At 45.5% G+C, this 27,554-nt stretch overlaps 1 protein-coding gene across 1 annotated transcript in view; it reads left to right on the top strand.

The window, feature by feature from the left end:
- The window catches only part of LOC126540031 (uncharacterized), a 122,993-nt gene that overhangs the window by 47,231 nt on the left and 48,208 nt on the right, over window positions 1-27,554 (top strand). Inside the window, exons 9-13 of the mRNA XM_050186832.3 lie at window positions 1,626-1,762; window positions 12,066-12,195; window positions 15,526-15,642; window positions 18,054-18,170; window positions 27,065-27,251. Of these exons, the coding sequence (XP_050042789.1) occupies window positions 1,626-1,762; window positions 12,066-12,195; window positions 15,526-15,642; window positions 18,054-18,170; window positions 27,065-27,251 (688 nt within the window). The remainder of the gene's footprint in view (window positions 1-1,625; window positions 1,763-12,065; window positions 12,196-15,525; window positions 15,643-18,053; window positions 18,171-27,064; window positions 27,252-27,554) is intronic.

The following is a 27,554-nucleotide window of genomic DNA, read 5'->3' as shown; positions in this document are numbered from 1 at the left end:
ACAGTACAAGTACTCGTGCACAGAGTTTTACACTGACGCTTCTAAGTCGCATGCCGGGGTGTCCTATGCAGCCATTGGTCCATCTTTCTCTGAATCCGGTGTACTGCACACTGAAACAAGTATATTTACGGCTGAGGCCCACGCACTATTGTCGGCTGTGAAACATATAAGAAAATCAAATCTTCAAAAGACAGTTATATTCACAGACTCATTAAGCGTCGTAAAAGCATTGAAGTCACTCTGTAAACACAAAAACCCTGTACTTACTGAGCTATACTCCATTCTCTGTAGAGCGTATATGTCTGATCAGCATGTCATTATATGCTGGGTACCTGGCCATAGAGGCATCGAGGGGAATGTACTAGCTGACGAAATGGCTACATCACTCACCTCGCGAGCAATTATTCCTACGGCTGCTGTACCTGTTACAGATCTGAAGCCTCTCTTGCGGAAGAATCTGCGAAGCCACTGGCAACGCTTATGGGACATTGAAACTAACAATAAGCTTCACTTGATTAAGCCAAAGTTAGGTTTCTGGCCCCCGAAAACGAAAACACGACGTACTGATGTCCTATTCTGTCGACTCAGGATAGGACACACCTATGGCACCCACAATTTTTTACTGACAGGAAATGAGCCTCCAACGTGTGGTAGATGTGGTGAGAGGCTGACCGTTCTCCACGTACTACTGCAGTGTCGGGAATCCGAAGCTGAGAGAAAGAGACATTTTCCTCTTGTATATCGTCAGCACACCCCTCTCCATCCAGCAATGTTTCTTGGTGAAGAAGCGTTCTTTGACACCACAGCAGTCATAGCTTTCCTTAAAGATGTAGACTTGCAAGTTTTTAGCCCCATAAGTTCATAGCACATCCTCTTTTTAGAGGATGCCGCTGTGATGGTTGTATTGGAAAGCACATGCCTCCAGGCCCTTGCATCCCAAGGGCTCTGTTAAGGGAGTAGTGCTTATTGCAAAACGTTTCTCTGTGAGATATGTCCCTATCTGATCATTATCTTACAATGTGTATTTCGTGTTCATTGTGCAGCCCATTAATCATTGACATAATTTTATCTTCTGTAAGTTTTATGTACTTTAGAGCAACTGTTTTTAGGCCCCTATACAGCCACTGTAGCATCTGCCTTTCGTTATTCATAGCTCCATTGCTAACTCGTTAGCACCGACCTGGCGCTCTTTGGCCATAATTGGCCCTTGCGCCACAAAACACCACATTCATCATCATCATCAACCAGAGTGGCATTTGGTTCAAGTGACATTATATATAGTAGACACTTTCCTGAATCAGACGAAATCGGCAACAGGGATGTTGCTAAAAGCGTCAGTTACTTGTATATATGTTGCTTGTCAGTCTTCGCTGTTTAAACTTTGCTGCATCTATAGGTAAATCATTGTTAATAAAACTCATATATTCCACAAGAAGCATTTTCTCAGGGCAGACTGAGTGCTACTACCAATGTTAATGGCAATGTGGTATAATATTGGTGTTACGAATGTCATGTTCATGGCTTCTTTAAATTCGGTTCACAAGTTGGCAGGCATGTGAAAGCAGCCCTAAATTTTGCTCGAGTAGCCCTAATACACTTAGTAATCTGTTTGTTTTTTTGTGCAGAACTTAGTAGACCTTGCGGGGTCAGAACGCACAGAGCAGTGTGGGGACTTAGGAGAACGTTTTCGGGAGAGCACCCGCATCAACGTCTCTCTCACATTCCTCACGCAAGTCATTTCCAAGCTCAGCCGAGGAGAAAGGTAACGTCAGAATTCATTGCATAATTTGTGTGCGACTTCAGTCTTCAGTGTGCAGTAATTTCACACCACTAAGTTGTGAAACATATGTTAATGCAGCAGTATTCTTAGGGTACTTCACATACTTTTTGGGGGTCCATCCTATCTCTCTGTTGGTCTGTTCTTCCATCCGTGGATAGATGGATGGATGGATGCACTCTTTCGATACTGCCATTTTCTGTGAGAGCAGCAGCAGTCTTGTTACTGTAGAAATTTCAAAATTGTGGCATCCCTCAGGGTCACAGCAACAAATACTTTTTGTGGAGAAAATATATTTTCCAAGTTTACTTAATCTCATGCAAAAAAAAAGTTGTGGCAGAGCCGATCTCTTGATGACTGTCGACAGTTATGCGTTAGCGTTGAGTCAATATAGCGACACAACGTATTACCACCATCAGAATGAGTTATATACGAGGCATGTACTGCGGCGGAACTCCTCTTTCGCACTTAAGAACGGTCGACGCCATCTAGTGCCGATGCTGCAAAGCCTGTGCATGGCCTCCGAAATGCAACGGCCACCAATGCGTGCAAACACTGAGAAGCGTGTCATGTGGCAACTGGACTCTCGCACTTCTTTCTGGTCATGCTGCGCCACCGAGAAGTCCACCCGCGGCCTCTGAGACGAGAAGCGTGGTGCTCCGGTTCCTGGGCTATGCTGAAAATTGTTCCCTCGCTTGCCACACACTCAGGGGCACATACTCAGTGACCCAAGTTGGCGAGAGGTTCATTGAAGAGTGGCACTCACGGTGCAGATAGCTAAAGTGTTGGGGTGAAAGGCATTCATTTAAAAGTGGCGCATTTGTGGTGCAGCCTGCTTCTTATGCATCAGCTTGCTGTCCCTGAGAAACCCTTGTGACTTTGGTTCGATAGCATTCAGCATTGGAGGAATCCTTTTCAGAATTTAAGGAATCCTTTTCATCATACACAGTGGTGGAGAGGCTAGGTCTTTCTGTCTCAGCGTGGGAGCGGCCTGCTACGTGCTAGTGCACATTCCAGTGGACCTCAATAAAGCTTTTCCATCCATCCAGACATAGCAGAACAGCACATTCCCAGTGTCACATACCTAGTTACCCAAGTTGGTGTCAAAGAGGTTCATTGAAGGACGGCATACACAGTGGAATATACCCAGTGACCAATGCTGGCATCAAGTACCGTATAAACCTGTATATAATACGAACCAGCATTTAGCATGAAGTGAAATTTTTGGGACGCGAAATGGAAAAGAAGTTTTTATCCGCTGTCAGGATTGGGGGCTCAATCCCATCGCTCGTGATCCATTGTCAAGATTGGAGTCGGGCATGAATTAGAAGGTAGCTGGCCCATGCCGTCGTCCAACGTATCCACGCTGAGGACGTTGATGAAGGGAAGGACTGCTTCTCATCGAGAACGAGGAACATGGGTTTATTTACAGTATTTATATCAGTCTAACATGACTGCTTGAGAGAGAATGTCTCAGTCCAACATGACTGCTTAAGAAAAGTGTGTCGAGCATCCGCACAACAGCAGTTTTTAAACACTCGGTCCTCCCGCGATACAAGGGGACGCGAACGTTCGTTTGGTGATCGCAAACGAGCCGCCTCTCCGCAGGACGGTCTACACGCACAAAAGCACACACGTTCGAAGGTCCGGGACAGACGTCAGAGGGCCCCGTAGAACTCGGAGCCGTTTCGGGTAGCGCGTTGGGGAGTTTGGGAACAATAGTTGGCCCGCCGAACTCATTCCGTCACAAAGTCGATTTAGTCACGCTGTGGCTAGAAGTTGGCGGCGACGCTCCCAGTATGTTGCCGTCATAGTCGTAAGTGGGTGGCAAACTTGCACTGCAGCTGGCCGTTCTTAACACCGCGTATAATACGTGTTAGGAAGACTCTAAGAAAACATTAAATTGCACTCTGCACTTCAGTCGCTGTCTTCCTCAGCTGCCCTTTCTTCAGATAGTTCCTTGTCGGACATATCTTCCCAGAGGTACTCATCCTCTGTGCCATCGAGTGCGTTCGAGATGCTGCACTTCTTGAATGCACGACGCACAAGGTCCTCTGGTATGCTGGCCCATGCGTCCACAATCCACTTGCATAGCGTGGCTGGCGAAGCCTGCTTCAGCCGCCCGGTCGGTGTTACTGCAGGCTCACCTGAGCCCATCCAATCTGCATAACACCACTTGACTGCGTCCTTGAACGGCTTGTTGACGCCAACAACGAGTTCAGTGCCGGATTTGCACAACAGCCTCTTCACTGAGTCTGCCAAATGGCAATGAAATGCGTCCAGCACGAAGATGGACGGAAATGATAACAGTGCACGTGGCCGCCTATACCACACGGACTTTATCCAGTCGAGCACAAGATTTTCGTTCATCCAACCTTTCTCATGGCATCTCACGACCAAATTTTTGGCAGCTTCTCACCTCTAGGCACTGTCTTGCGCTTGAAGACGACATAGTGCGGGAGCTTGCGTCCATCTGCCGTGCACGACAACATTACGGTAACTTGCATTTTGTCATTGCCAGTGGACTAGTCATAAACTTGTTTATAACCCTTTTCGTGCACGGTGAGGGGCGATGACATGTCCAGATAAACTGGCGTTTGGTCAGCATTGCCGATTTGCCCTAGCTGGAAGTTGTTGGACTTGTGCAGCGAAATACCGCGGCGCTGGAAAGCCACAAGCAGCTCTTCGAACGATTCAGGCAGCTTTTGCAAAGTCGAAGTTCGGCGGTGTAAGGAAAATCCAGCACGGCACATGTAGCAATAAATCCAGTGCTTGCTCGCTTTGAAGGTGGAGCTCAGTAGCCCTTTTTCTCTTGCAAGCTCCTTAGCTTTTCCCTGCATAAGCTCCACCCTCACAGCTAGATGGACGGCTTGCTGTTGGCGTACGAACTCCGTCAGGGCGAGTACGATTTCCGGGAACGGCCTACTCTTCGAGCCACGAAAGCTTCTTCGCGTTCCGCTGCACGCGAAAAGGCCTTCCTTCTGTCGACGCCACGCACGAATGCTTCCCTCGTTGACGCCAAACTGCCTCCCGGCCGCACTGTTGCCGATGTCCTGTGCGGCTAAAATAACCTTTCTCTTGAAAGCAGCCGAGTACTGTTTTCGTGGTCCGGACAACTTGGTCCTTCAATGCAGAATAAAGAAGATACACTTCGCGAAACGTGGTTTGCACGTGTGCTGCCAAGGTGCACACTCAACAATAAAGAAACGATGCTGTAGTCGCACAGCAATAGCGAAACCAAGCCGTAACCACGAAGCAATAAGGAAGCCAAGCGGTAGCCATGCAGCAATAACGAAGTCAAGCCGTAGCCACGCAGCAATAACAAAGTCAAGCCATAGCCATGCAGCAATAACGAAACCAAAACTTCTAGCCCAAATTTCTGACTGAAATTTTTGTTCGGATCCGCGTATAGCACGAGGCGAAAATTTGGGTCGCTCATAATAGGAAAAAAACCTCGTATTATGCGCGGGTTTTTACGGTAGGTTCATTGGAGACCAGCACAGACCGAGTGACACATATCCAGTGCTCCAAGTCATCAGAGTTTCTTTGAACAGCGGTACCTACCCAGACCTGCGTCTGCAGTGACCCATGTCGAGGTTTGTTGGAGAGCGGCACTTATGTACACGTTGCCACATACTCAATGACCCAAGTTGGTCCTATTGTTGGTTTGAAACCCTCAGCACGGTAGCCCAATGTGCTCCCCATTTGACCACTGTTTTCCCAGTGAACCACGTAGGCGGGAATGCAGTTGGATACAAATATGCAAACCTACATAAATACACAGCCCCCATAAAGTGCGTGATGTACCCTAAGAAAGCTAACGCATTGAATCTTGTGTGGGAAAGCTTCAGCAGCTCATTGTATTAATGATAGTGCACTCACTGGATTCTAATGCTCCGTTTATTGTATTGAAATGTGTGCCTGGTTTTAATGATGAGAAAAGAGAAAAATGTGACTGCCCTGATCTTAACACATGCCCTTTCACTCGCATGCAAAAATACTTTGTGTGCATGGGCTGTGTACAAGCATGCCTGGCGTTTGCAAGAAAATTGCTTGCATGAGCAAAAGCTAGATGGAATTTTCACGTGGGCCTACACATTTTAGAATCAGCATTAGCTTTTATACTAGAAAGAAATGCTACATGTGCATACTGAAACTCTCCCTCTGATCAGTTTCCTGTGCATACACAGTCACACACCATTTTATGAAGTGTGCACAGCTCACACACACAGTATTTTCACATTAAGAAAAGTTGCACGCAACACAGGTCTGATATCAGCTATGGATAAGTGCATGACTTTTTGTTTGTACTTCTTCTAACACACCAATTTTAGACACACCTTTCAGACACAGGAAGTGCAGAATTCGATTGGCTAACATTTGATTGGTAACATTGTTATTAAAAAATCTGGAGGTTGCAGGAAAGTCTCGATTATGTTTCTAAGTATGTGGACATCGCTTCAATAGGACACTACGGTCGAACCCACTTCTAGTGATACCAGTTTTAACAATATATCGGATGTAACAATGAGCAACTGATGCACCGTCAACTTTTGTGTGGGTTCTATGGTAAAGTAAAGCACTTACTACAATGCTCCCATGCCGCATTATTGGTTCATCACATCACCTGTCTCGTGCACTCGTCTTCTGTCTACCTTCCGTTCGCCCTCTTGTCGATGTCAGAAGGGTGGAAGAGAGACAGAGGGGTGACAAAGGCACGCTGTGCAGCATGCGCGGCACAAAGGCAGGTGTGATGAAGCAGCTCACATTTTTTTTTTTTTTTTTTTGCCCTGCATTTCGCATTCCTTTTCTTTTTGGCACAGACACCCAGTAGCCATATTTACTTATTATAGTCAAAATGCGGAACGGGAACATTGTAGTAAGCAGTTTATTTTGCCACAAAACACACACAAAAGTTCACAGTGCAGCAGCCGCTCATTGTTACATCTGAGTAGTGTTAAAACTAGTAATGCTGGATTTGACTGCACTTCTTTCTGTTTGATTAAAAGGTTTGTCCCCTATGCTTTTTTCGTGCAACCCGATTTAACAGTTATCGGTTGTAACATTGGAATTTTCTTGGCACTTAAATATAGTTATAAGTGGGTTCAATTGTACTATTGTCGGCCTCTGCACGTCACTCACTGCCTACCGTAGCATACATAATCTTTCCCAGCGCAAAGCCTACTCAAGTTCTTCTATTTTTCAGTGATGACATGGCTTTTTAGTGAATAAGAATAAAGTTTAATGAAAACAGGAAAGGCCAATTACAGAGCCCTAGTTGAAAGGGAACTTTCACTTAGTTTCTCGTCATTCAATGAGTTTTGCAAGGAGGTGGGCTACAGAAGGCGTTTTCACTTCTAACAACCTGGTTACAGCAGGAGTTTGGTTGGAATGAATGAAAGAAAATTTGGTACCATGGTCAGTGAACTTTTTAAAGTCGAAACATGTGATACATGTGTGTGGGAAACCTTGTTGTTCACAACCAATAACACAGGAAAGCACCAGCCGTGAACTTTAGGGACTGTTCTTCCAAATTTAGAGAAATTACGAACCTTGCTAAGCACTAGGCTATGGGCTCGATTCCCGCCTCCACATCCCGATAGGAAGGGAATGCAAAAATGCTAATGTATTTAGATTTAGTCACACGTTGGAGATAAAAAACTTCAGGTCGTTGAGATTAATCCACAACCCTCCACTAAGGTGTCCCTCATAACCCACTGTCCAGCTTTGGGATGTTAAATATAATAATTTCTGAAAAATATTCGCCCATGTAAACTTCTACTTCAGCTTACTTTTTAAGGAGTTTCGGGTTACTCCAAGAATTAACTTCTTACCAATGAATTGAGGGCATCGTCTACAAAAAGAACATGTTCAGTTATGAGAGTATTTGCTTGTTTGTGAAGGCTACCTTTTTCTTCAATTGTACTTGTTTTCATTTTTGTTCCTATTCTAAGTCAGCAACTGCTTATGTTATCTTTTAAAGGGACACTAAAGGCAAATAGTAAGTCAAGCTGAAGCGTTAGATTAATGCTTGAGGAAGCTGAAGGCATCAGTATTATAGTGAACACAGGTTTATTAATAGAGAAATTGAGGCAAATGTACTATATGTTTTGAGACTCACCCGTGACATTCAAGTACTAGCCCGATGAAGAAGGCACTCCTCATTTTATTTCTGTCACCAGTACTCAACCTCTCCTAAGAGATAATGGCATTGTATTACAAGACGGACGAAAATGCTACTTGACCAGTTCTATTCGATGTTTATAAAAAAGAACTTATTGACGTTACTCTTGACAACGATGCGGTCGGTCGAAAGGTTTAATTTTCGATGGACTCCACGCCGCCCGTGGCTTCGCGTTTCAGTAGTTTCATTATGCGTGGTGCTCCGCTGGTTTTGTCAGCTCACGAAATTGCCACAAACTGCAAGTAGCAGAAAACTCAACTTCCATGTGATGTAGCGGGATGCCTGAACGGTCTACACCATTTGACCAAGAGCAGCTGCAGCGGTGAATCCAACTCTCTGTTTTGGCTCAATTTCTCCATGACCGCACAGTTGTTTTGCACAAAAAACCCTAGCACTGTCTTTCAGGTGCCATTTTACTCGCAGACGGCTGTAAAAGGCGGGGATCACGTATGCAATGTCACCCACCACTCCCCCGCTTGGAAGCTGGCGATTTCATCATCATCATCAGCCTGTTTTATGTCCACTGCAGGACGAAGGCCTCTCCCTGTGATCTCCAATTATCTCTGTACTGCACAAACTGATTCCAACTAGCGCCCGCGAATTTCCTAATTTCATCGCTCCACCTATTCTTCTGCCGTCCTTGACTGCGTTTCCCTTCTCTTGGTACCCAATCCGTAATCCTAATAGTCCAACGGTTATCTAACAGGTGCATTACATGACCTGCCCAGCGCATTTTTTTTTCTCTTGACGTCAATTAGAATATCGTCTATACCCGTTTGCTCTCTGATCCAAACCACTCTCTTTCTGTCTCTTAACGTTATGCCTAGCAATCTTCGTTCCATCGCTCTTTGCGCGCTCCTTAACTTGTTCTCAAGCTTCTTTGTCAGTCTCCAAGTCTCTGCCCCATATGTCAGCACTGGTAAAATGCACTGATTGTACACCTTCCTTTTCAATGATAATGGTAAGCTTCCATTCAGGAGCTGACAATGTCTGCTGTATGCAGTCCAACCCATTTTTATTCTTCTATGAATTTCCTTCTCATGATCAGGGTTCCCTGTGATTGACCTAGGTAAACTTATTTCTTCATAGACTCTAGAGGTTGACAGGCAATCTTGAACTCTTATTCCCTAGCCCGGCTATTCTTCATTATCTTTGTCTTCTGCATATTAATATTCAACCCCACTCTCACACCTTCTCTGTTAAGGTCCTCAACCATTTGTTGTAATTCGTCTGCATTGTTGCTGAATAGAACAATGTCATCGGCAAACCAAAGGTTGCTGAGATATTTGCTTTCGATCCTTACTCCTAACGCTTCCCAGTTTATTAGCTTGAATACTTCCAAGCACGCAGTGAATAGCATTGGAGAGATTGTGTCTCCCTGTCTGACCCCTTTCTTTATGGGTACCTTCCTGCTTTTCTTGTGTAGACTTAAGGTAGCTGTGGAACCTCTGTAGGTATTTTCCAAGGTATTTACGTAAGCGGTCTTCACTCCTTGATTACGTAATGCTTCTATGACTGTTGGTATCTCTACTGAATCAAATGACTTTTCATAATCTATGAAAGCCATATAGAGAGGCTTATTGTACTCTGCGTATTTCTCGATAACCTGATTAATGACCTGGATGTGATCCATTGTAGAGTATCCCTTCCTGAAGCCAGCCTGTTCCCTTGGTTGTCTAAAGTGCACTGTTGCCCTTATTCTATTGGAGATTATTTTGGTAAATATTTTATACAATACTGGGAGTAAGCTAACGGGCCTATAGTTTTTTCAATTCTATGCGGGCCCTTCAGACATGATTTTCTCTTAAGTGCTGTCTTGGCATGAAACAATCGTTGCGAGGTTTCTGGAATGCTATTTTAACAGTTCGCGTTAACTTAATACCAGGGTGTCTACTAACCGAGAAAACCGGGAATTCTCAGGGATATTGAGTAGTCTGGAAAAACTCAGGCAAAACTGGGAATTTGTGCTTCTATCAAGGAAAATTAGCTGTAATATTATTGAAAGGGTCGAAAGTCGCGGTAATGCTGGCTCGAGCAATAGACAGGAATCGTAATGAATGGTCTTTCACGCCCTGTCGTTGGCTGGAGGAGTTGCCAGTGTACAGTCAACGACCGACTTTCCGGATGCCCGATAATTTGGACGGCTTCACTGGCGCCACCACGTTTCCCATTGAGTCAATGTATCAGAACGTCTGAAATTTCGGACGCAAGGACCCTTCGCCATCCGATTTTCCGGACGTTTTGCCGTGACCGCAAGTCCGAAATGGCATTAATCAAAGCCACCTCCGTTGCTGTTCTGATTAGCTCAGTACCTCGAACTGGTGCTCTTGCATGCAGATCTGCTGGCAGCTATTGCCACCACTGCGGCAACGCTAGACCTAGCTGCTTCGACGTTCGCTATTAAGCTTCTTGCCTTTGGGTGCCTGTGTTTTCATTGAAAGAATTCGCTGCTGTCAGCAATGGCACCGACTCCGCTTTTGTGGTCCTCATGATTGGCTTCGAAGTTCAGAAAGCACGGCACGTTGCTTACTGCCGGTTCCCGAAAGTCAGCTTCACCTCATTACAGTAATGTTACGCTGTGAAGCATAACAAGTGTGGGAAGGGGCAACTGTCACTGGACACAGTATGTATGTATTCCTTAATTATACACGTATGCACCCGGTATCTCCTGTCAGAGTACGAGCACCAAAATGCCTAATACATGTACCGACAGGCCCTCGGAGCATTTTCGAATGTGCCTGTGGCGGTTTGAGCCCTTAAGGGCAGTAAGTGACATGCATTTATTTTTTGCAACTGGCCGATTTTTCGTACGTTTTCGCAGCCCCTAAGGAGTTCAAAAAATCGGACTTGGACTGTGCAACTGATCAAAAAGATGCTTCAAATGGTCCGTGGGGTGAATGAGTGATGGGAGAAGGACAAGAACAGATGGGACCTATGCATTGAGGAATGAATGGGAAAGGAAGCATGCTTGAAGGAGCTTGAGCTCAAAAAACAAAGTGTTGGCCCATGCCGAGATGCAGGTGTCCCCCCTCATCCAAACCAAAATAAACTCTTTAAAGCAGTGAAACACAACACTGAGGCGTCGTGCGCGGGCTGATAGTATGTCAGGACAGTTGAGGTTGACTCACGAGCTGTTGAGAGAGAATCTCAATTGTGACAAAGTTCGGGCCTCATGCTACTGAGCTTGCTATCAGTTGATAGAAATAGCTAATATTCGAAAATATTTGCTTCTGTATGCATCTCCTTTTTATTTGTATTTGAGAATGTCTGACTCGATTTGCAATTTTTTTTAAGACATTTTATTTGCTGTGCATTTTACTAAACCATCCTTTCTATTCTCTTTTTGAATAACATAAACACTATTCCTTAGTATTCAAGTTGGATTAAGCCGTATCTTTTTTTTTTTTATTTTTCATATGCTTACTAGAGAGTGAGTGACAGCATCGGGTGATATGCTTTCAGCCAGTCTTGACATAAAACATAGTTCTGCATCACTCAGGGAATTTTGCAAAGACACTCAGGGAAAACCTAGAAAATTCAGGGAATTTAGAAATGTCAACTTGGTAGACACCCTGAATACTTGCCTTTAGTGTCCCTCTAAAAGAAAATTAAGTAAAAGGCTTACATTTGCAATCTCTATCATTTGTTTTGCAAGACTGAGAGGGATAGAAATCTGGGCCCCTGTTGGTGAGCTGTGATTAGGACTATAAGCTAGATAACAGCATGAATTCATGACAAGAAGTAAGTGTGATGGACTCACTACAAACAGAAGTAACAACGCATTGCTTATATAATTCTTTCTGTTCATTGAGCATGTTGTGCTGCTATTTCCTAGCTACGTTCTAGCTTCTATTAGATGGCATATTGCTGTCATTTCTAATCTTGGAGCAGAGATTAGCTTGCAAGCACGTGACAGGTGCTGCTAAAAACAAGTTCTGAGAATTTTTGACGGAATTACAAGATGCAGGTGCAACTGCACGCAAATTACAAAGGATAAGATTGCATGCTGCTATCATGGTGAATATATACCTACATGGTTTTCTTGATATTATGTGGCTTTAATTTCACTGCCTACCTAAGCACATATACCCATGTTCTTTGCAGGGGTCACATCAACTTCAGGGACTCCAAACTGACTCGCATTCTTAGGAACTCGCTGGGTGGCAATGCACATACTGCCATTGTGTGCACAGTCAACCCATGCTGCTTGGAGCAGACACTTCGCACTCTCCAGGTGATTATGGAGCAATAATTATGTCGTTTTGTCACTGTCATCATTGCGGTAGTAAAGCTATCTTTTGTTGCAAGAGCAGCATGAAAAGGCACATGTGAACATCCCATGTGCACCTGTGTCTCCGTGACGCCTAGTGTTCTTGGCAGGAAAATAGAATTTTCTTGCTAGAAATTAACCACGAGATTGATAATGACTATGTCTGCAACAGAATTCCACCCTAAAACGGTGTTTCCCAAGTTTTGCAGTATGTGACCCCTTTTAGCAGTACAGTAGAATCTCGTTAACTCGAGCTCGAAGGCGACTGGAAAATTATTAGAGTAAAACTGAGTTCGAACGAAGGAGAGCCCCTTTAAATATAGTGCCTGATCAATAGTAGTGGGGTACTGTGTGCAAAACCGTCACTGGGCTCGCATTGAAGAAGTGTCATCTTTCCTCCATCGGCATGTGATATGTGCCGGAAGAAGCCTAGATTCCCTATAAAGTCCAAGTTCGATGAGATCATGCCTTGACTGCCGCTCAACTGATGCTTGACTAGTGCGAGGGAAAGCATCCAAGGGCGAGTTCAGAAGGATGGTGGCTTGCAAGCCCAGTGCTGGAGAAGATGTGATCGAGCACTTGCTGGGGGCTCCTTACTGATACTTTTAAGCCGGGTTGGAAAGGAGGATGTGTGCTGCTCTGTTTGCTCCGGTTCAGTCTTGTCTTCGCACGTATCTTTCCTTGTTGCTTTACGGTACCTGGCGATGCATCGAACCCTCGCCTTTGGCTCGGTTTTGTCCAAAAAGCAGTGTGCGGGAGTGAGAGATTCTGTTTGGAATAACCGTTGCATGGTTTTTGGAGTTTGAACTTGCGGGAGTTTTTCTATATTTAAATACATAGGACTTTGCAGGGGCCAGCGGAGCAATTTGAATTATCCGGAAATTTGAATGGAGATTTCGAAACATCAGGATTTCATTGTAGTGAACCTCCCGAGACCCTCCCTCCTTCTCCCGCCTCCCCCACTTTATTAGTCTTCTGAAAATTTACATTTTTTAATGATGCCAGATATCGCATTTATTTGAATATAACGCACACTTTTTTTCCGAAAGAACGGGTCCAAAAATTGCTTGCGCATTAGAATCGAGTACGACCCTAAATCTGTGTTACCATATCGTCATCGCCATTTCAAAATGGTCGCCTCGTACACACTTCGAGCCTAGCTGTTGTAGCTTCCTCTATGTGTTGTAGTACGTGTTGCACCATCTGCCTTCCTGTTTTCTGCATTTGTGCTATCAGCATGGAAGTGCCGACAGCAAAGACATGCCTGCCGACTTCATCACTATGCCGTAATTAAAAGGAAAGTGGTCAAGTGTGTGAAGTGTTAGGAATGGCCTGCCGGGGTGGCAAAGTGAAAGTTACTTCAGCCCGCTGCACATGTTTCGATCCAAATGGGGTGGTGGCGCACTTCAGAGAACCGGCAGCCACACGGCGAGGGGTCAGCTCAGGGGAGTTCTCGAGGGGAGGTAATTGGCGGAACCTCCCCATTCGCTTTTCGAAACACCAGACAATGTGCAGCGGCGGAGGCCGCTGTACGAGGTCCGCTCTGGAATTTAGAGACGCCGGCTGGGTTTGGGCGTGACCACCTGACTACGGGGACGCCAGAAAATGGATGCCACGACGACTGCGCTGCAAAGGTCGTCGTCCCTCGGAGAGAGCACCGAAACCTGTGCGACATGTGTGTGTGTGTAAAACCCCTACCCTCTTCTCACAAAGGCGACCACGAGGACTTTCTACGGTGACGTCGAACGATGACGTCGAACGGAGTGGTTATAAGCGGCTGTTGTCAGCTGCTAGGGTGTGCTCGTTGTCGTGCTCGTCGTTGTGCTCTGTGCTCGTCAATGTACTCGTGAGCTGTGTGCTCGTTTGCTGTATGTTCGTCTTGCGGGCTCCATTTGGGAGTCACGCTAGACTGTGTAAATGTATCTCTTGTTCAAAATGTAAATAAATCCTGCTTGCCTAAGTCCCGACGAAGAGTCAAGGTTCTCCCTACAACTACGACCGCCAAATCTAACAGAAGATGGACAGAAATTGGGCTGCATCACGCGTGTTCGGAGTTCCCGAAACTTGCGAGCGGGACTTGCGCAAACAGGAGATGCATTCTACTACGGCGGCTACTACTATGGCAGCTGTACAAAGGTCAATTCGCTCCATGATTCGGTCGCTCCTGCTACCGCTGATAGTTTCTGCGGTCATTGGGAGAGACGTGTTCATGTTTGCTTGTGTGCGCGTGACACCATGCTTGTTAATTTATTTGCTAAGCGAATGTTTAAAAGTTTATACGGCCTGTAAAAAAACTATCCTTACTTTTTGTGTAGCTGTCTACTAATTTACCATCGCCAGCGATGCTTCGCCTTTCGGGCGAAACTGCGGCTTTTTTTATATATTGCAACTTTAGTATATTGAAAGTAAATCTTTGTTTCTCCAAATTAGATAGTTGTATTTCTGTATGAAACAAGCACAGTTGTATTTCTCTATGAAATACAGAAATACAACTGTGCTTGCCAGTCAACAATGGAAATACACTCGAAAATTTTGAAATGATGTTGTAATATTAAAGTTGTATGCATTTAACGGGGTAGCGAATACGGGGCCTCCACTGTTTTTTCCTTACCTTCACTACCCTCCCCCACAGGTGCTCTGTGCCAGTCAACAATGACAATACACCTGAAAATTTTGAAATGTTGCTGTAATAGCAAAGTTGCATGCATTTAATTAGGGAATATGGGGCTTCCGCCGTTTCTTCCTTACCTTCGCTACCTCCCCACCCCACAGGCGCTCTCTTCTTTTGCTGCATGCTCTCACCAACCTCGCACAGTGCAGCGAAAGCTACAGGTTGCATAAACACCATAGAAGGAAAGCTCCTCCATTGCCCGCCCTTTATTGGCCCTCGGCATGACGCTAACTGAATAGAAGCTTCATGAAAGAATCAGTAGCACACAAGAAGTGAGCCAACTCGACTCCAGTAAGTTAGAGATGCTCAATGTACGTAAAGAACTGCAGAGACACTGCCAGAGTGGGGCGCTTGATTCCACAATAACTTGTATGGTTCATACGCCCCATTGTCATCCACTGCTTGCTCAGTAAGGCATTCTCTGATTGATGTCGAGTGGAGGTTGTCGCCTTCTAACTTTTTCGCTGTGCTGGTTGCCAATGACTAGTTTGAATACTCTATATATATTTTGTCATGTCATGCAGTGAGGAATGGTATGCCTTGTGTACTGCCTTTAAATTTTCTTCACTGACACACTAGTGCCTACAGGTTATGTTGAGCCATGTGTGTTTTGAATTCTGCAGTTTGCAAGCTCTGCAAAGAAGATACAGAACACTCCCAAGGTGAATGAGATTGTGACCAATGATGCTCAGATCCGCCGCTATCACATGCAAATTGAAGAGCTCAAGGGTAAAGTGAGGGTATGTTATCACTTTTTCTCTTGCATTGTTCTGTTCAGGAAGTTTTAGCCTTACAAGAGTGTAGTATGGTGCCTCAAACCACAGCATTGCATGGGAACTTGAATTAACCAAATGCCCAAGCCTGTCCTGACCTGCACTTGCCGTGGTTGCTCAGTGGCTATGGTGTTAGGCTGCTGAGCACGAGGTCGCGGGATCGAATCCCGGCCACGGCGGCCGCATTTCGATGGGGGCGAAATGCGAACTACGGCGTGCCTCATAATCAGAAAGTGGTTTTGGCATGTAAAACCCCATAATTTAATTTTTTTTTGTCCTGACCTGCATTCTCAGCTCAATTTTTAAGGAGTTAAGGTATCCAACCAAAAGGCATTTATTAAACCCGCAACTGGGCCATTTTTATCATCCCAAGTGATAATTTCCCTCCTCTTCCCCTATTAGGATCAAGGACTTCATAAAAAAGCTGCACCCACCACCATTCGTCATTTAACCCCTGCAGAAGGAACAGAGTTGGTCCTTAATATAAGGTTTAATGAACGCCACCTTTTGCTTGGTGTCATTACTAACTCTTTAAATAGCCCATCCAGACTGGTGATTCTGTTGAAATGTCTAGCTTCCTAGCTGAAAGGCTTTCCTATTGTGATCACAAACTTGTTAAAGCATCAATTGACAGCCCTCTTTTCTAGTGTACAGTACTGCTTTGACATGTAGGTGAAGGAAGTAATAAAGCTAAATCGTAGGTGGTGTGCATGTGTTGGATAGCTTCGCAGATTCTTACGTTAAAAAGAAAATTTTAGTAGAACCTCATTGATATGATCCCGTTACGTATGATTTCCCAATGCCAATGTCCACGATTGAAAACGCAAAAAATCACCCAATACAATTACGCATCTTTTTTACCAGTTCATACACTCCCGGAAAACACGATTTTTTGGCACCAACGTTCAGTACATCGTCAAATTGTGATTGTATGATACGTTTTCCGGCTGCTAGATCCCACGTAATTAAGAAGAGGTGCGATGTGTGCACGATAAAGAACAATACCAGCCTGCAGCAGCAAATTCCCCGCAATACTTGCCGCCCGTCTTGCCTAAAAACGGCGGCACGCACTCAGTTTCCTATTCCGGTACCAGGAAATCTTCTCGCAGGATGTCACATGCCGCATTCAAAGGCATCGCCATCAACGTTATTCTATAAGTATCTTCACCTATCTGTTTCACAGAGGGACATAGTGCCATTGCAACCGTAGTGCACACTTTTAATAGGCTGCAGGTGGCGCAAAGTGAATGTCATGTTTTGCTCTGGCAGCATTGTAGGCATTGTATTCCGGTGGCGCCTACCAGATCGATCTTGTTTCGGCTTCCCATTGCTGTAGGAAAACGACGTGTGTCTTGGGTCGCTTGGCCCTTGCCAGCTTGATGCAGGTCGGTGCCTTGTGCTGCTACATTTCGCGCTAGCGGGCATGTCAAAACTTACCACCAAAATACCCTGCTCGAAGAAGCTGCTGACCAAGGCCAAGATCGAGCATTGCAAGCGTAAAGCTCGTCAAAGCCACAGAAACGACAAAGCGTGTCTTTAGCCACTCAGACCCCACCAGCTCGGCACACATCAGCACCTCATGCTCTAATTAACGCAACAATTCACATCACCGAGGTGTAAACTACAGTTGAGTCTATCACATTTTTTAATAACTTTGCTTTGTACGTTTTCCCAGTCTGTAAATTTTCTCTGGAGTTTTTACGAAACATGAGCGAGGTTCTACTGTATAACACCATTGTGTACATCTTCAGTGTGTGCAGTGTGAGCCTAGCCCCACACTGAGCTAGCAGTATTGTCTGCTGGCTCAATTGGTAGGCAGGGCTTGGGCTGGGCCTGGGCCCTACTCAAGTGCAAATTGGCCAGTACAGTTTACTACAAAAGTTTACCGGACAAGGGCTCCATGACAAACTTTAATTTCTGCTCTGGCATGGCACTTCTAATTAAATGGAGGTCACTGACCTGAAGTAGGTTGCAGAACCTACTTCAGGTCAAAACATCTCGTTTGAGTCTGTGCCCATGCTTTTAGGAAGTTCAGCTTTTTTTTTTTTTTCTTCTTTTTTTTTTTTTTTTTCAAATCGTAAGTGCCATTCATTTGGGTACACGTTAAAGAACCCCAGATGGCCAAATTAACCTGGAGTCCCCTACTATGGCGTGCCTCATGATTGGAGGTGTTTTTGGCACGTGAAAACCCAGAATTTAATATTTTAAGCTTCGTCATGCTGGGCAGACATTTTCTCTAGTGCCTTTTGTGGTTGCCTTTTGCTCTTGTACTACAGATTCAAGTGATGCCAGTGCAGTGCCTGAATACTCCAGGCTGTTCTCTGCAAAATTTATTCCTTGCATATGGAAAACACTGCTTTACTTTAACATGCATGCAGGACTTGGAAGGAAGTACGCTGACTAAGACTCTGCAGGAGAAAAATAGCCAGATTGACGAGCTCAAGAACCAGGTTCGGTCGCTGGAAAAGAAGCTGCTTGTCTCCACCCTCCCACAGGCAAGCTCTTTCACATTTTGCTGTTTCTCGCTTTGCCTTGTTCTGTTTCCTTTGTGCAAGGACATTGTGAATGTATATTGTATGTTTCCTTTTTTTTTTATGTGAAGCTTTCTTTCCCTACCATCCATGGTTTCACCTAGGTTGGTTGGTTGGTCAAACCTCGGTCAATCAGCTAGTGGCTGGTCGGGTTCATGATGAGTAGATTCCACCTTGCTCTTAAACAAATAAAAGTGTATCCGCTGGCGAGATTCAAACCTCAGTCCCCCAGCGTAGCAACCCGATGCCCTGATCATCAGGCCACAGTCACTTTTTATATTATTACAGTCGAACCCGGATATATCGAACCCGCATATTTAGAATTATTGGCTATATCAAACACACAGATTACCCCCTTGAAAATACTATGTAAAAGTATAGGACAATTGCGTAGTATATCGAATTCCATTTTCGTCGGACATTCGATATATCGAACGCCGCGCCGCGCCCGTGGAAGGTGCGTTTTTCCCAAAGACATTTGTGTCCGGTCCTCAGGGGAAAACATTTCCGCAGAGTCAGTCAGCAGGCTCCTCCTCTGCGCATGCGCGGCCGTCGCCTAGCGACGAAGACGCAGAGCCTTTCCCCCGTTCTTGCGCCCCACCGGCGCGAGCTCTCTCGCTCCTCCTCTACCGCCGGCGTGTGCATTGGGCAAGGGCATTGGAGCTCAGCGAAGAGAGTGCGCGGCATGGAGACGCGGCAACGTTTCCAAGCCATGCTTCCTGGGAAAAGGGAGAGAGAGGGAGTGAGGGGTCGGCACGTTCGCTCGTGGGCCAGGGGAGACACGAGAGCCAGAGAGGGCTCAAAAAACGAACACAGCGCCTTCGACGGCATATTCCGCCGATCTTGTTCCCCGCTCTCTTCTTTCTTTTCCCTTTGTCGTTCCTTGTTGTGTGTACCTCTGTTTCAACGTGCTGTGTGTAGCATGTGATTGCGGTCATCTGGTGAGCTATGGCATCCGCAGACATAAAAAAGAGGAAGAATCTGGACTTTGCAAGAAAGCTTGGAAGTAATCCGGCGTGTCGAGAATGGAGAAAAGAAGTCTTCCGTGGCAGACGCATTCGGCATTCCGCGGAGTACTTTAAGTACGTTGTTAAAAAAAAGTCGCTCGGGAGCGTGTCGTGTGCGCCCTGCTGCTTTTGACAAAGTGGAGAAGGCACTCTGTAGTACATGGTTTCTTGAAATCCGAGCAGAAAATATTCCCGTGGATGGCCCGATGTTAAACGAAAAGGCCAAATGGTTTGCTACGGCTCTTGGCGAAGAGAACTTTTGCGGTGGTACTGGATGGCTGCAACGGTTTAAAAACCGCCACGGCATTGTAGGAAAGGCCATTTCAGGCGAAAGTGGGGCTGTCAGCAGCCAGGAGATGCAGCAGTGGCTTTCTGAGGAGTGGCCGAAGATCACTGAGAAGTTTTCGCCTGCAGAAATCTTCAATGCAGACTAAACTGATCTCTTTGGCAAATGTTGCCGAATAAGACACTCGCTCTTCGTGGAACCTCATGCCACGGCGGTAAAATGAGCAAAGTGCGTGTATCGGTGCTGCTTGCAGCCAACATGGATGGCTCGTGCAAGCTACGGCCATTTGTGATCGGAAAGAGCAAGTCACCGCGCTGCTTCAAGAACTGTAAACAGCTTCCCGTCCGCTGCGGCTGTAATAGAAAGGCCTGGATGACACGTCAACTTTTTGTTAAATGGCTGCAGGCTTGGGACGCTGAGTTGGGCAAGTCGGGCCGCCGAGTTTGCCTTCTGGTAGACAACTGTTCGGCCCATCAAACGACTTGCAAGCTGCAGCACATCAAATTGAAGTTTCTCCCGCCGAACACCACAGCGAGACTGCAGCCCCTCGACCAGGGTATCATAAAGGCATTCAAGGCAGGCTATAGGAAGCGACTTATTCAACGGCTCCTCATAAACCTCCGCATGGGAACCGATCTGAAGATTGACCTGCTCAGCGCGATCCAGATGGTTACCGGCGCTTGGGGTGACGTGAAGCAGGCCACAGTAGCCAACTGTTTCGGCAAGGCAGGCCTTGAAATGGCCGGAGATGAATGTCCAGAAGCTTTAGATGACGATGAGTGCTTGGAGGAGGCGTTCCATGACTTGTCCAATTTTCCCGGCGCCGTCCCATCCGAAGTTACTGTTGATGACTTCATTAACGCTGACAGCGAAGTTCAAGCGGTAGCCGACCTCGCTGATTAGGACATTGTGGCCGAAATAGCTGCCGTTCAAGACGGTGATTCCAGCGACGACGAGGGCAACTGTGTTTTCGAAGAAACGCGTTCGTGCACAGCCCACGAACTGGTGTCAGCGTTCAGCCTGATTCGGCGCTGTTGCGGCGAAATGGAAGGCACTGGGCTCTCGCACCTGGACAGTCTCGAGAAGATTGAGACTAGTGTTTTAAACTTCATTTCCCAGAGGAAAAAGCAGCCCAAAATTAGTGATTTTTTTTTCTGTGAAGTAAAACGCTTTCATATTGTGTGCAAATGCTATGTGATTCGCGGCTGTTCCAATCGGTAAGCCACAATTTTTTATGATCGCAAGTGCTTTTTTGGCCTATATCTGTATATCGAATTTTCGCTATATCGAACTATTCCGATCCCCGTCAAATTCGTTATATCCGGGAACGACTGTATTACATTAGAGTAGAATCTTAAGCAAAATAAAAAACACAAAGCACTACAGAAATTTAAGGTGACTGAAAACACATTAAAAAGACAGGCAAGCACATGCAAGCTTCCAATGAAGGCATCTAGTCTGGCGCTGTTTCTTGTGCAGCGTACACACTATGAATGTAGGCAACAGATTCCTGAAAATATGGCCGAGTGCTTCACAGTGGTTCAGCGTGCCTATCACACATTCTACTGCGCTAAAGGCTATGTAGGCCAAGTACCATGAACATATCATATGGTGGGTCACAGGGATCTTTAAAAGGTACGAAATGAATTGTGTGCGGTGTGACATCCAAATCCCAAGATGGCTGATCCACTCGCTTATCATCAGCAATGCACGACATTGCCAATGAAAAAAAAGTGCACGGCTATAGATTTACAAATTAAGTGCTTCTAACCAATCGTCGCGAGCGTGCTTGCATTGGACGGCGACGACGGAAGCGATGATGTGGTAGGGCAGGCCGCCTCAATGTTGTCCTCACAGGAGGCCCGTCAGATGATTCAGTCGCTCCATGGCTTCGTTTTCGCAAGGAATCTTCCGTTGCACTATGTGGAGCACCTGGATGCCTTGGAGAGGTATGTCGGCAAGCTTTGCGTAAGGTATGCAAGGCTGACGGACACAGGGTTTTCTCGTGCAAGGCAGTGAGAAGTATGCGGCGAGGTGCTGCGGCGATCTTACCTCAGCGTTTCTTCTGGATTTCTCAAGCTGACAAGCTACTGTGGCAACCTTCTCACATTATTTAAAGGCCCCTTTTGGGTCACCAAAGCAATGCCTCAGCGGTGCTTGCATATATATCGCTTGCCACCCGTGACCCCTCTTTGCAGTTGTCATAGCAGTGCTATTCTTTACCGTCGATAGCCGCGGCTTGTTACACGCGATAGGAGCGCCCAGAAAGCAGTTAAACGAGTGGACACAATCAGCAGCCGGATGGAGGAATGTGGTGGGGAGGGGCACTGGCCTCCCTGCCATTATAGCTTTCTCACATCAGCTCTGCCATCCTCTATTTAATTTTTTCATGAAACCTGGTTATAACAATTATCAGTTATAACAATGGAATTTTTGTGGCACTTGAATATTGTTAAGTGGGTTCGACTGTACCTGCAGGACATACATAAGTCGAGCTACTAGGAACACATTGCCATCTTTAGTTCGGCTAAAGATGGATAACTGCCGTCCCTGTCAGTTGTAAACCTTACATTGTACTTGTGCAACTTCCGCTGACCAGTGTGGATTACTATTGTGATATTGAGAGATGTACACCTATGTACTTATTCTTGCCTCCACTGAATACTGGCGAAGTAGGTTAGCATCGTATGTCATAGACAGAACCAAAACTCTGAACTCTTCTCAAAGTTTACTGCTGCACCAGAATCTGAGCAAAACTATTGCTTTATGGCAAGGGCATTCTCTACACTTTTCTTGTCAGCACAAAAGAAGGCTATGTCATCTGCATAGGCAAGTACGCGGATCTCATTGGATAACAATTTGAACCCGTGAAAAGCATGATCCTTCAGAATTCATGCACAATGCGGTTCTAAGTACAAAGCAAATAATGGAGGGTACAAGGGACAACCTTGCCTTACGCATGCCCTCAGGTAAATAGATTTGGATAGACAACCATCAACTATTAGCCTTGTTGTGCCATTAGCATAACGGATAGTGATGCCTTTAAAAAGAAGAGACCCAATATTTATGTGCTCTAACACACCGAACAAAAAGTAGTGATTAACTTTATCAAATGATTTTGCCAAATCAACCTGAACTATTGCGACCTGACCTGCACTTTCTGCTACACACTCTAGCAAAGACCGTGCAACGTGGATATTTGTCTCGATTGATCTTCCTCTAATGTCACATGTTGAAGGCAGCTGGCTAATATCTTTGCAAATATTTTGTAATCCATGTTGCAAAGTGATATGGGGCAATATCTCTTGACTTTATGCAATTTAATTGCGTCACTCCTTTTGGGGACAAGTACTGTGTGCCCTTAAATTAAAATTAAATTATGGGGTTTTACATGCCAAAACCACTATCTGATTTCGAGGCACGTCGTAGTGGGGGGACTCCGGAAATTTAGGCCATCTGGGGTTCTTTAACGTGCACCTAAATCTAAGTACACGGGTGTTCTCGCATTTCGCCCCCATCGAAATGCGGCCGCCGTGGCCAGGATTAGATCCCGCGACCTCGAGCCCAACACCATAGCCACTAAGCTATGGTGCAGCCCTTGATAGAGTGTCGCGAGTAGGTATTCAATCTGGTAAGTTTCTTCATATACTTTAAGCTAATAAGCTCTATAATAATAATAACCTAATAAGCCCTATATTAGGCCACAATCACATTTACTTCTCTTGTGCCAACGCCAACTAGCTCTCAGATGGTTGCCACGTGCTGACCATGATCATGATTTCCATAATATGGCACTTACATACAACGTGGGATTGGCGAAGAAGTGGGCAGTGCATATCGTGCCAACGACCACTAGCCATTTGAGATGATCGCCATGTGTCCATGATTATGAAGTCCATACTGTGGCACATACCTGCAGCAGGGGATCGTCCGAGAATCATGTCCGCATGTTCATTATGATGATGGTGATGACAATGTAATCTGCACAATGGCACATACCCGCAACAGGCATCGTCGGCCAAGGAGCAGGTGGTATATATAAAATAAATAAGGAGAAATGGAGAACTATAAGCCTATATGAGACTTGTCACATTGTGTAGCACGGATGCATGAGAGTACATCCCCACATCATTTTGCTTTTCGCCAAGGACACAGGAATGAAAGGGAAAATTCATAGCGTTTCATCAATTGCTTTACGAAAGTTTTGCTTCACATAGATTCCAATGCTGTATCTGCATTGGATCTGCATATTTCTTTCTTTTTTTTTTTTGATATCACAAAGTAGGAGTGACTGTGATATCAAGCTCTACAGTCAAATCTCGTTACTACGAACCCCACATTAACAAATTTCTCAAATGTACGAATATTTTAAAAATCCCCGCCAGATTGCCTATATCTTCAATGTAAAAATATTTTAGAACTACAAATTTCAATACAACGCATACCTCAGAATGATGCAGGTAGATTATTTTCCGCTACGAGGGAACAGCTGCGACTGGGAAACTCAAAATGTGGATCCAGCTGTTTTCATGTGGTTCAAAGATGCCAGATTGCAAAGTGTTCCCGTGTCTGGCGCAATGCTTCAAGAAAAACCGCGCTAATTTGCCGATGCACTTGAAATAACAGAGTTCGACGCCAGTGCGGGTTGGCTTTTTCGTTTCCGCAAAAAAAAAAAACTGAATAACTTGGCAGGTAGTCTCTGGCGAGGAAAGGGCTGCTGACAGAGAAGGTGCAGATTCCTAGCACAATGACCGTTTTCTAGAGGTGGCTGAATCATACTCTGAAGATGATATATGCAATGCAGGTAAGACCACAAGTTTTTATCAGCTCCTGCCAGGCTGGACGATGCACTTCAAAGGGCAGCAGTGCAGAGGGGGGAAGAAGTTGCATCTTCGCGTGACAGTCCTGCTCTGCTGCAATGCAAGAGGCACAAAGAAAATTAAATCACTCGTCATCAGCAAGTATACGAAGCCTCCCTGCATGAAAAACATCATGTCGTTACCGTACGACTACTGCGCCAACAAACGAGCCTGGATGATTAGAGAACTCTTTTCCAAGTGGCTCATCAAACTCGACGACCAAATAAGGAGGGATGTCATGTCGTTACCATACGACTACTGCGCCAACAAACGAGCCTGGATGATTAGAGAACTCTTTTCCAAGTGGCTCATCAAACTCGACGACCAAATAAGGAGGGATGACCAAAGAATTCTACTGGTTGCCAACAACTGCTCTGCTCTCATTGTGAATGTTCGCTTGACACACATTCGCTTGGGAGTTTCTGCTGCCAAACGTGTCCTTGCTGTAACCCCTACACCAGGGCATTATAAAGAGTGTGAAAGCAGAAAAGCCTTGTGCAGCGGTTGATTATCAACCTCTCGTTAAAGCAGCCGACTGAAATCAATATGTGTCAGGCAGCGGAAATGCTCACAGGAGCTTGGTGGAACTTGAAGGCGTCCACCATTAGCAACTGCTGGCGAAAAGCAGGGCTTGTCAAGGCACCTGTGCAGCTTGAAGATAACCTGGAGGTCACCGACAACAATCCAGGAAAACTGTGGACCAAGGTTGCGGGACTGCTGCCTGCCGTCTCTTGCTTCGACGACTACATGGAGAGTGACAGCGCAGTACTAACGCAGCGGACCTGACAACAGAAAAGATTAACTGCATTCGCGATGTCTCCAGTGACGATGACGACCCGAAGGAAGACGACTGTGAGTCACTGAACTCTGAAGATGAGATTGTGTCAAACATCGATGTTTTAGTGCACATGAACAAAGTCCGCACTTTCATCGCTTGGTGCAATGACGCACTCGATGAAGTATTGCGCAAAGTGGAAGATGTAGACGCATTCCTAATTGGTCATGCATGCTGCCTGCGTCAGAAGAAAATCACTGATTTCTTCAAATAAAGCAGCTTTGAAGTGAGTGAAACTTTTTTATTTGAGAGCATGCTTGTCTGCACACGCATCTATTGCCAAGGTACATCATTTTCATTCCTAGGTTTGTCCACTGGCTTATAACTGCAAGTTTTTCATTACAACACTATTTCAAAATGACGAATGATTTTTGGTGGTCCTGTGTGATTCGTTACATCGAGATTTGACTGTACGAGAGATGGCGTGATTGTTGTGCTGCTACCGCCACCTAACAGTGGGGTTACTTGGCCGCAAAAGGATGGCTATCCCTCTTTGGCTCAGGGGTCTGCAAGCGGTGTGGACGTTCTGCATGTGCGCCGATCCATGCTTCCTTGAGACTGTCTCGCAAGGCCTCGTTCGAAAGCGGCACCGTTCACATGACCGTACACGCAAACAATCAGGCGTTCGTGTGCAGCATGGGGCGAAGATATTAGCTTGCTATTCAGCTGCGGTTAGTCAGACTTCCTCGGTTTGTTGCATGCCCATCGGCATGTTTTGGGGATAGCAACTTGGCATTGGGTGCGGCATTGGTGTATGAAGGGTGCAATAAATGCCCTTGTGATTGTTTGCACTACTCTGGTGTCATTCCTTTGTCCCAAGAGCACGAATCAGACCCCCATAAGTGACAGGCAGTGCAATTATGATGGCAGGGCGAAAATGAGATGATGATTCTTAACCATAACGATGGTATGATGACAGCATGACGATGACAATTGTATGACGACGAATGGATGACAAAGCTGGTATGATAACAATGTAACGACTGTGAAAACATCACGTCGACGGTATGATGAGTGCATGGCAACGACTGTATGACGATGACAGCATGACAATGGTATGAGGACAGTGGGATGATGACAGTGACATGACGAGAGGCAGATGACAAAGTTGGGGCGATGACAATTGCACGACCATGACCACGACGATGCATGATAACGACTGTCTGATGACGACGCAATGACGACGGTGGCATGACCTTAGCGGCATAATCACGATTGAATGACAATAGCCTATTACGACAGAATGATGAGAGTGACATCAATGGAACGACAAAAGCGGTGTCACAATGACAACATGATGACAATAGGATGACGTTACTGAAGCGATAATGATGGTAAAACTACAACATGACGACGATGGCATGGCAACAACAGTACGATGACGACTGTGTGACAATGGCGTGACAGGTACGACATGACGAGAGTCAGATAACTAAGTTAGAATGGCGATGATAGGGCAACTGTGACAGCATCACAACGGTGCATGTTGCATGTTTAGTATCATTGCAAATTCATGGGCTGTCAGTGAGGTTAGACATCTGGGCAGAGCAGCACCAAAACTTTCCTGTGATAACACACTTGCTTTTTTTTTTTTTTCTCATTGTCTTTCCTATTTCGCTGTGCATGTATATATTGCATATGCATTTTTCTTTCTTACTACTTGCTGCTGGACTAGTTGATTCATACTTGTTAGGGTACGAAAGGTGTGAAACTATATATATAAAAAGAAAGGCAGAAGAGAATGTGGCTAACGAGAAGAAAAGGAGTGCGCTTTCCTTCTGTGTTGTATCTCCATATCGTCCTGTCTTTTACACCATTCCTGTTTAATGTCTTGCTTGTGCTAAATGCATGGTGCCGTTTGCTCCTTTCAGTGCCGGAAGCAGCGTCGGGAGACATGGGCAGCTCCAAGGAGGATAGATAGCTCATCTGGAGCCCCGCTGCCCTCACTGCCCTTTCTCAGAGCTGTGCCAGCTAGCAAGGCTGTGGAAAGTCCAGAGGTGTTTGAAGAGCGAGGTCGACTGTCAACTGTCATGGAAGAGAGCGAGTCATCGTTTCACGGTAAAGCTCTTCCCACCACCGTCACAAGCTCTTTTCATTTAGTTTTGTAGCTAAAATAATAATAATAATAACAATGAGAAACTTAGCCCTTTCAGATGCCACTTTATCCTGTTGATTGAAAACCTACTTTCACCACATTTTTTACATCTTCAGAATCATAGAAAGTGTACAACTGCAGAAAAGGTTAAGAACTTTCAGTTGTTTAGTGAGTTTTGTCAAGTTTACAGGACTCCGTGCGAGAACTCACTGTGGGAACATCAAATATGAGAACATAACAATCTTGTGTTTAGAAAGGTTGAAAAG

This window comes from Dermacentor andersoni, chromosome 2 (assembly GCF_023375885.2).
Source record: "Dermacentor andersoni chromosome 2, qqDerAnde1_hic_scaffold, whole genome shotgun sequence".
NCBI lineage: Eukaryota > Metazoa > Arthropoda > Arachnida > Ixodida > Ixodidae > Dermacentor > Dermacentor andersoni.
This window is presented reverse-complemented; position numbering and strand designations above follow the sequence as displayed.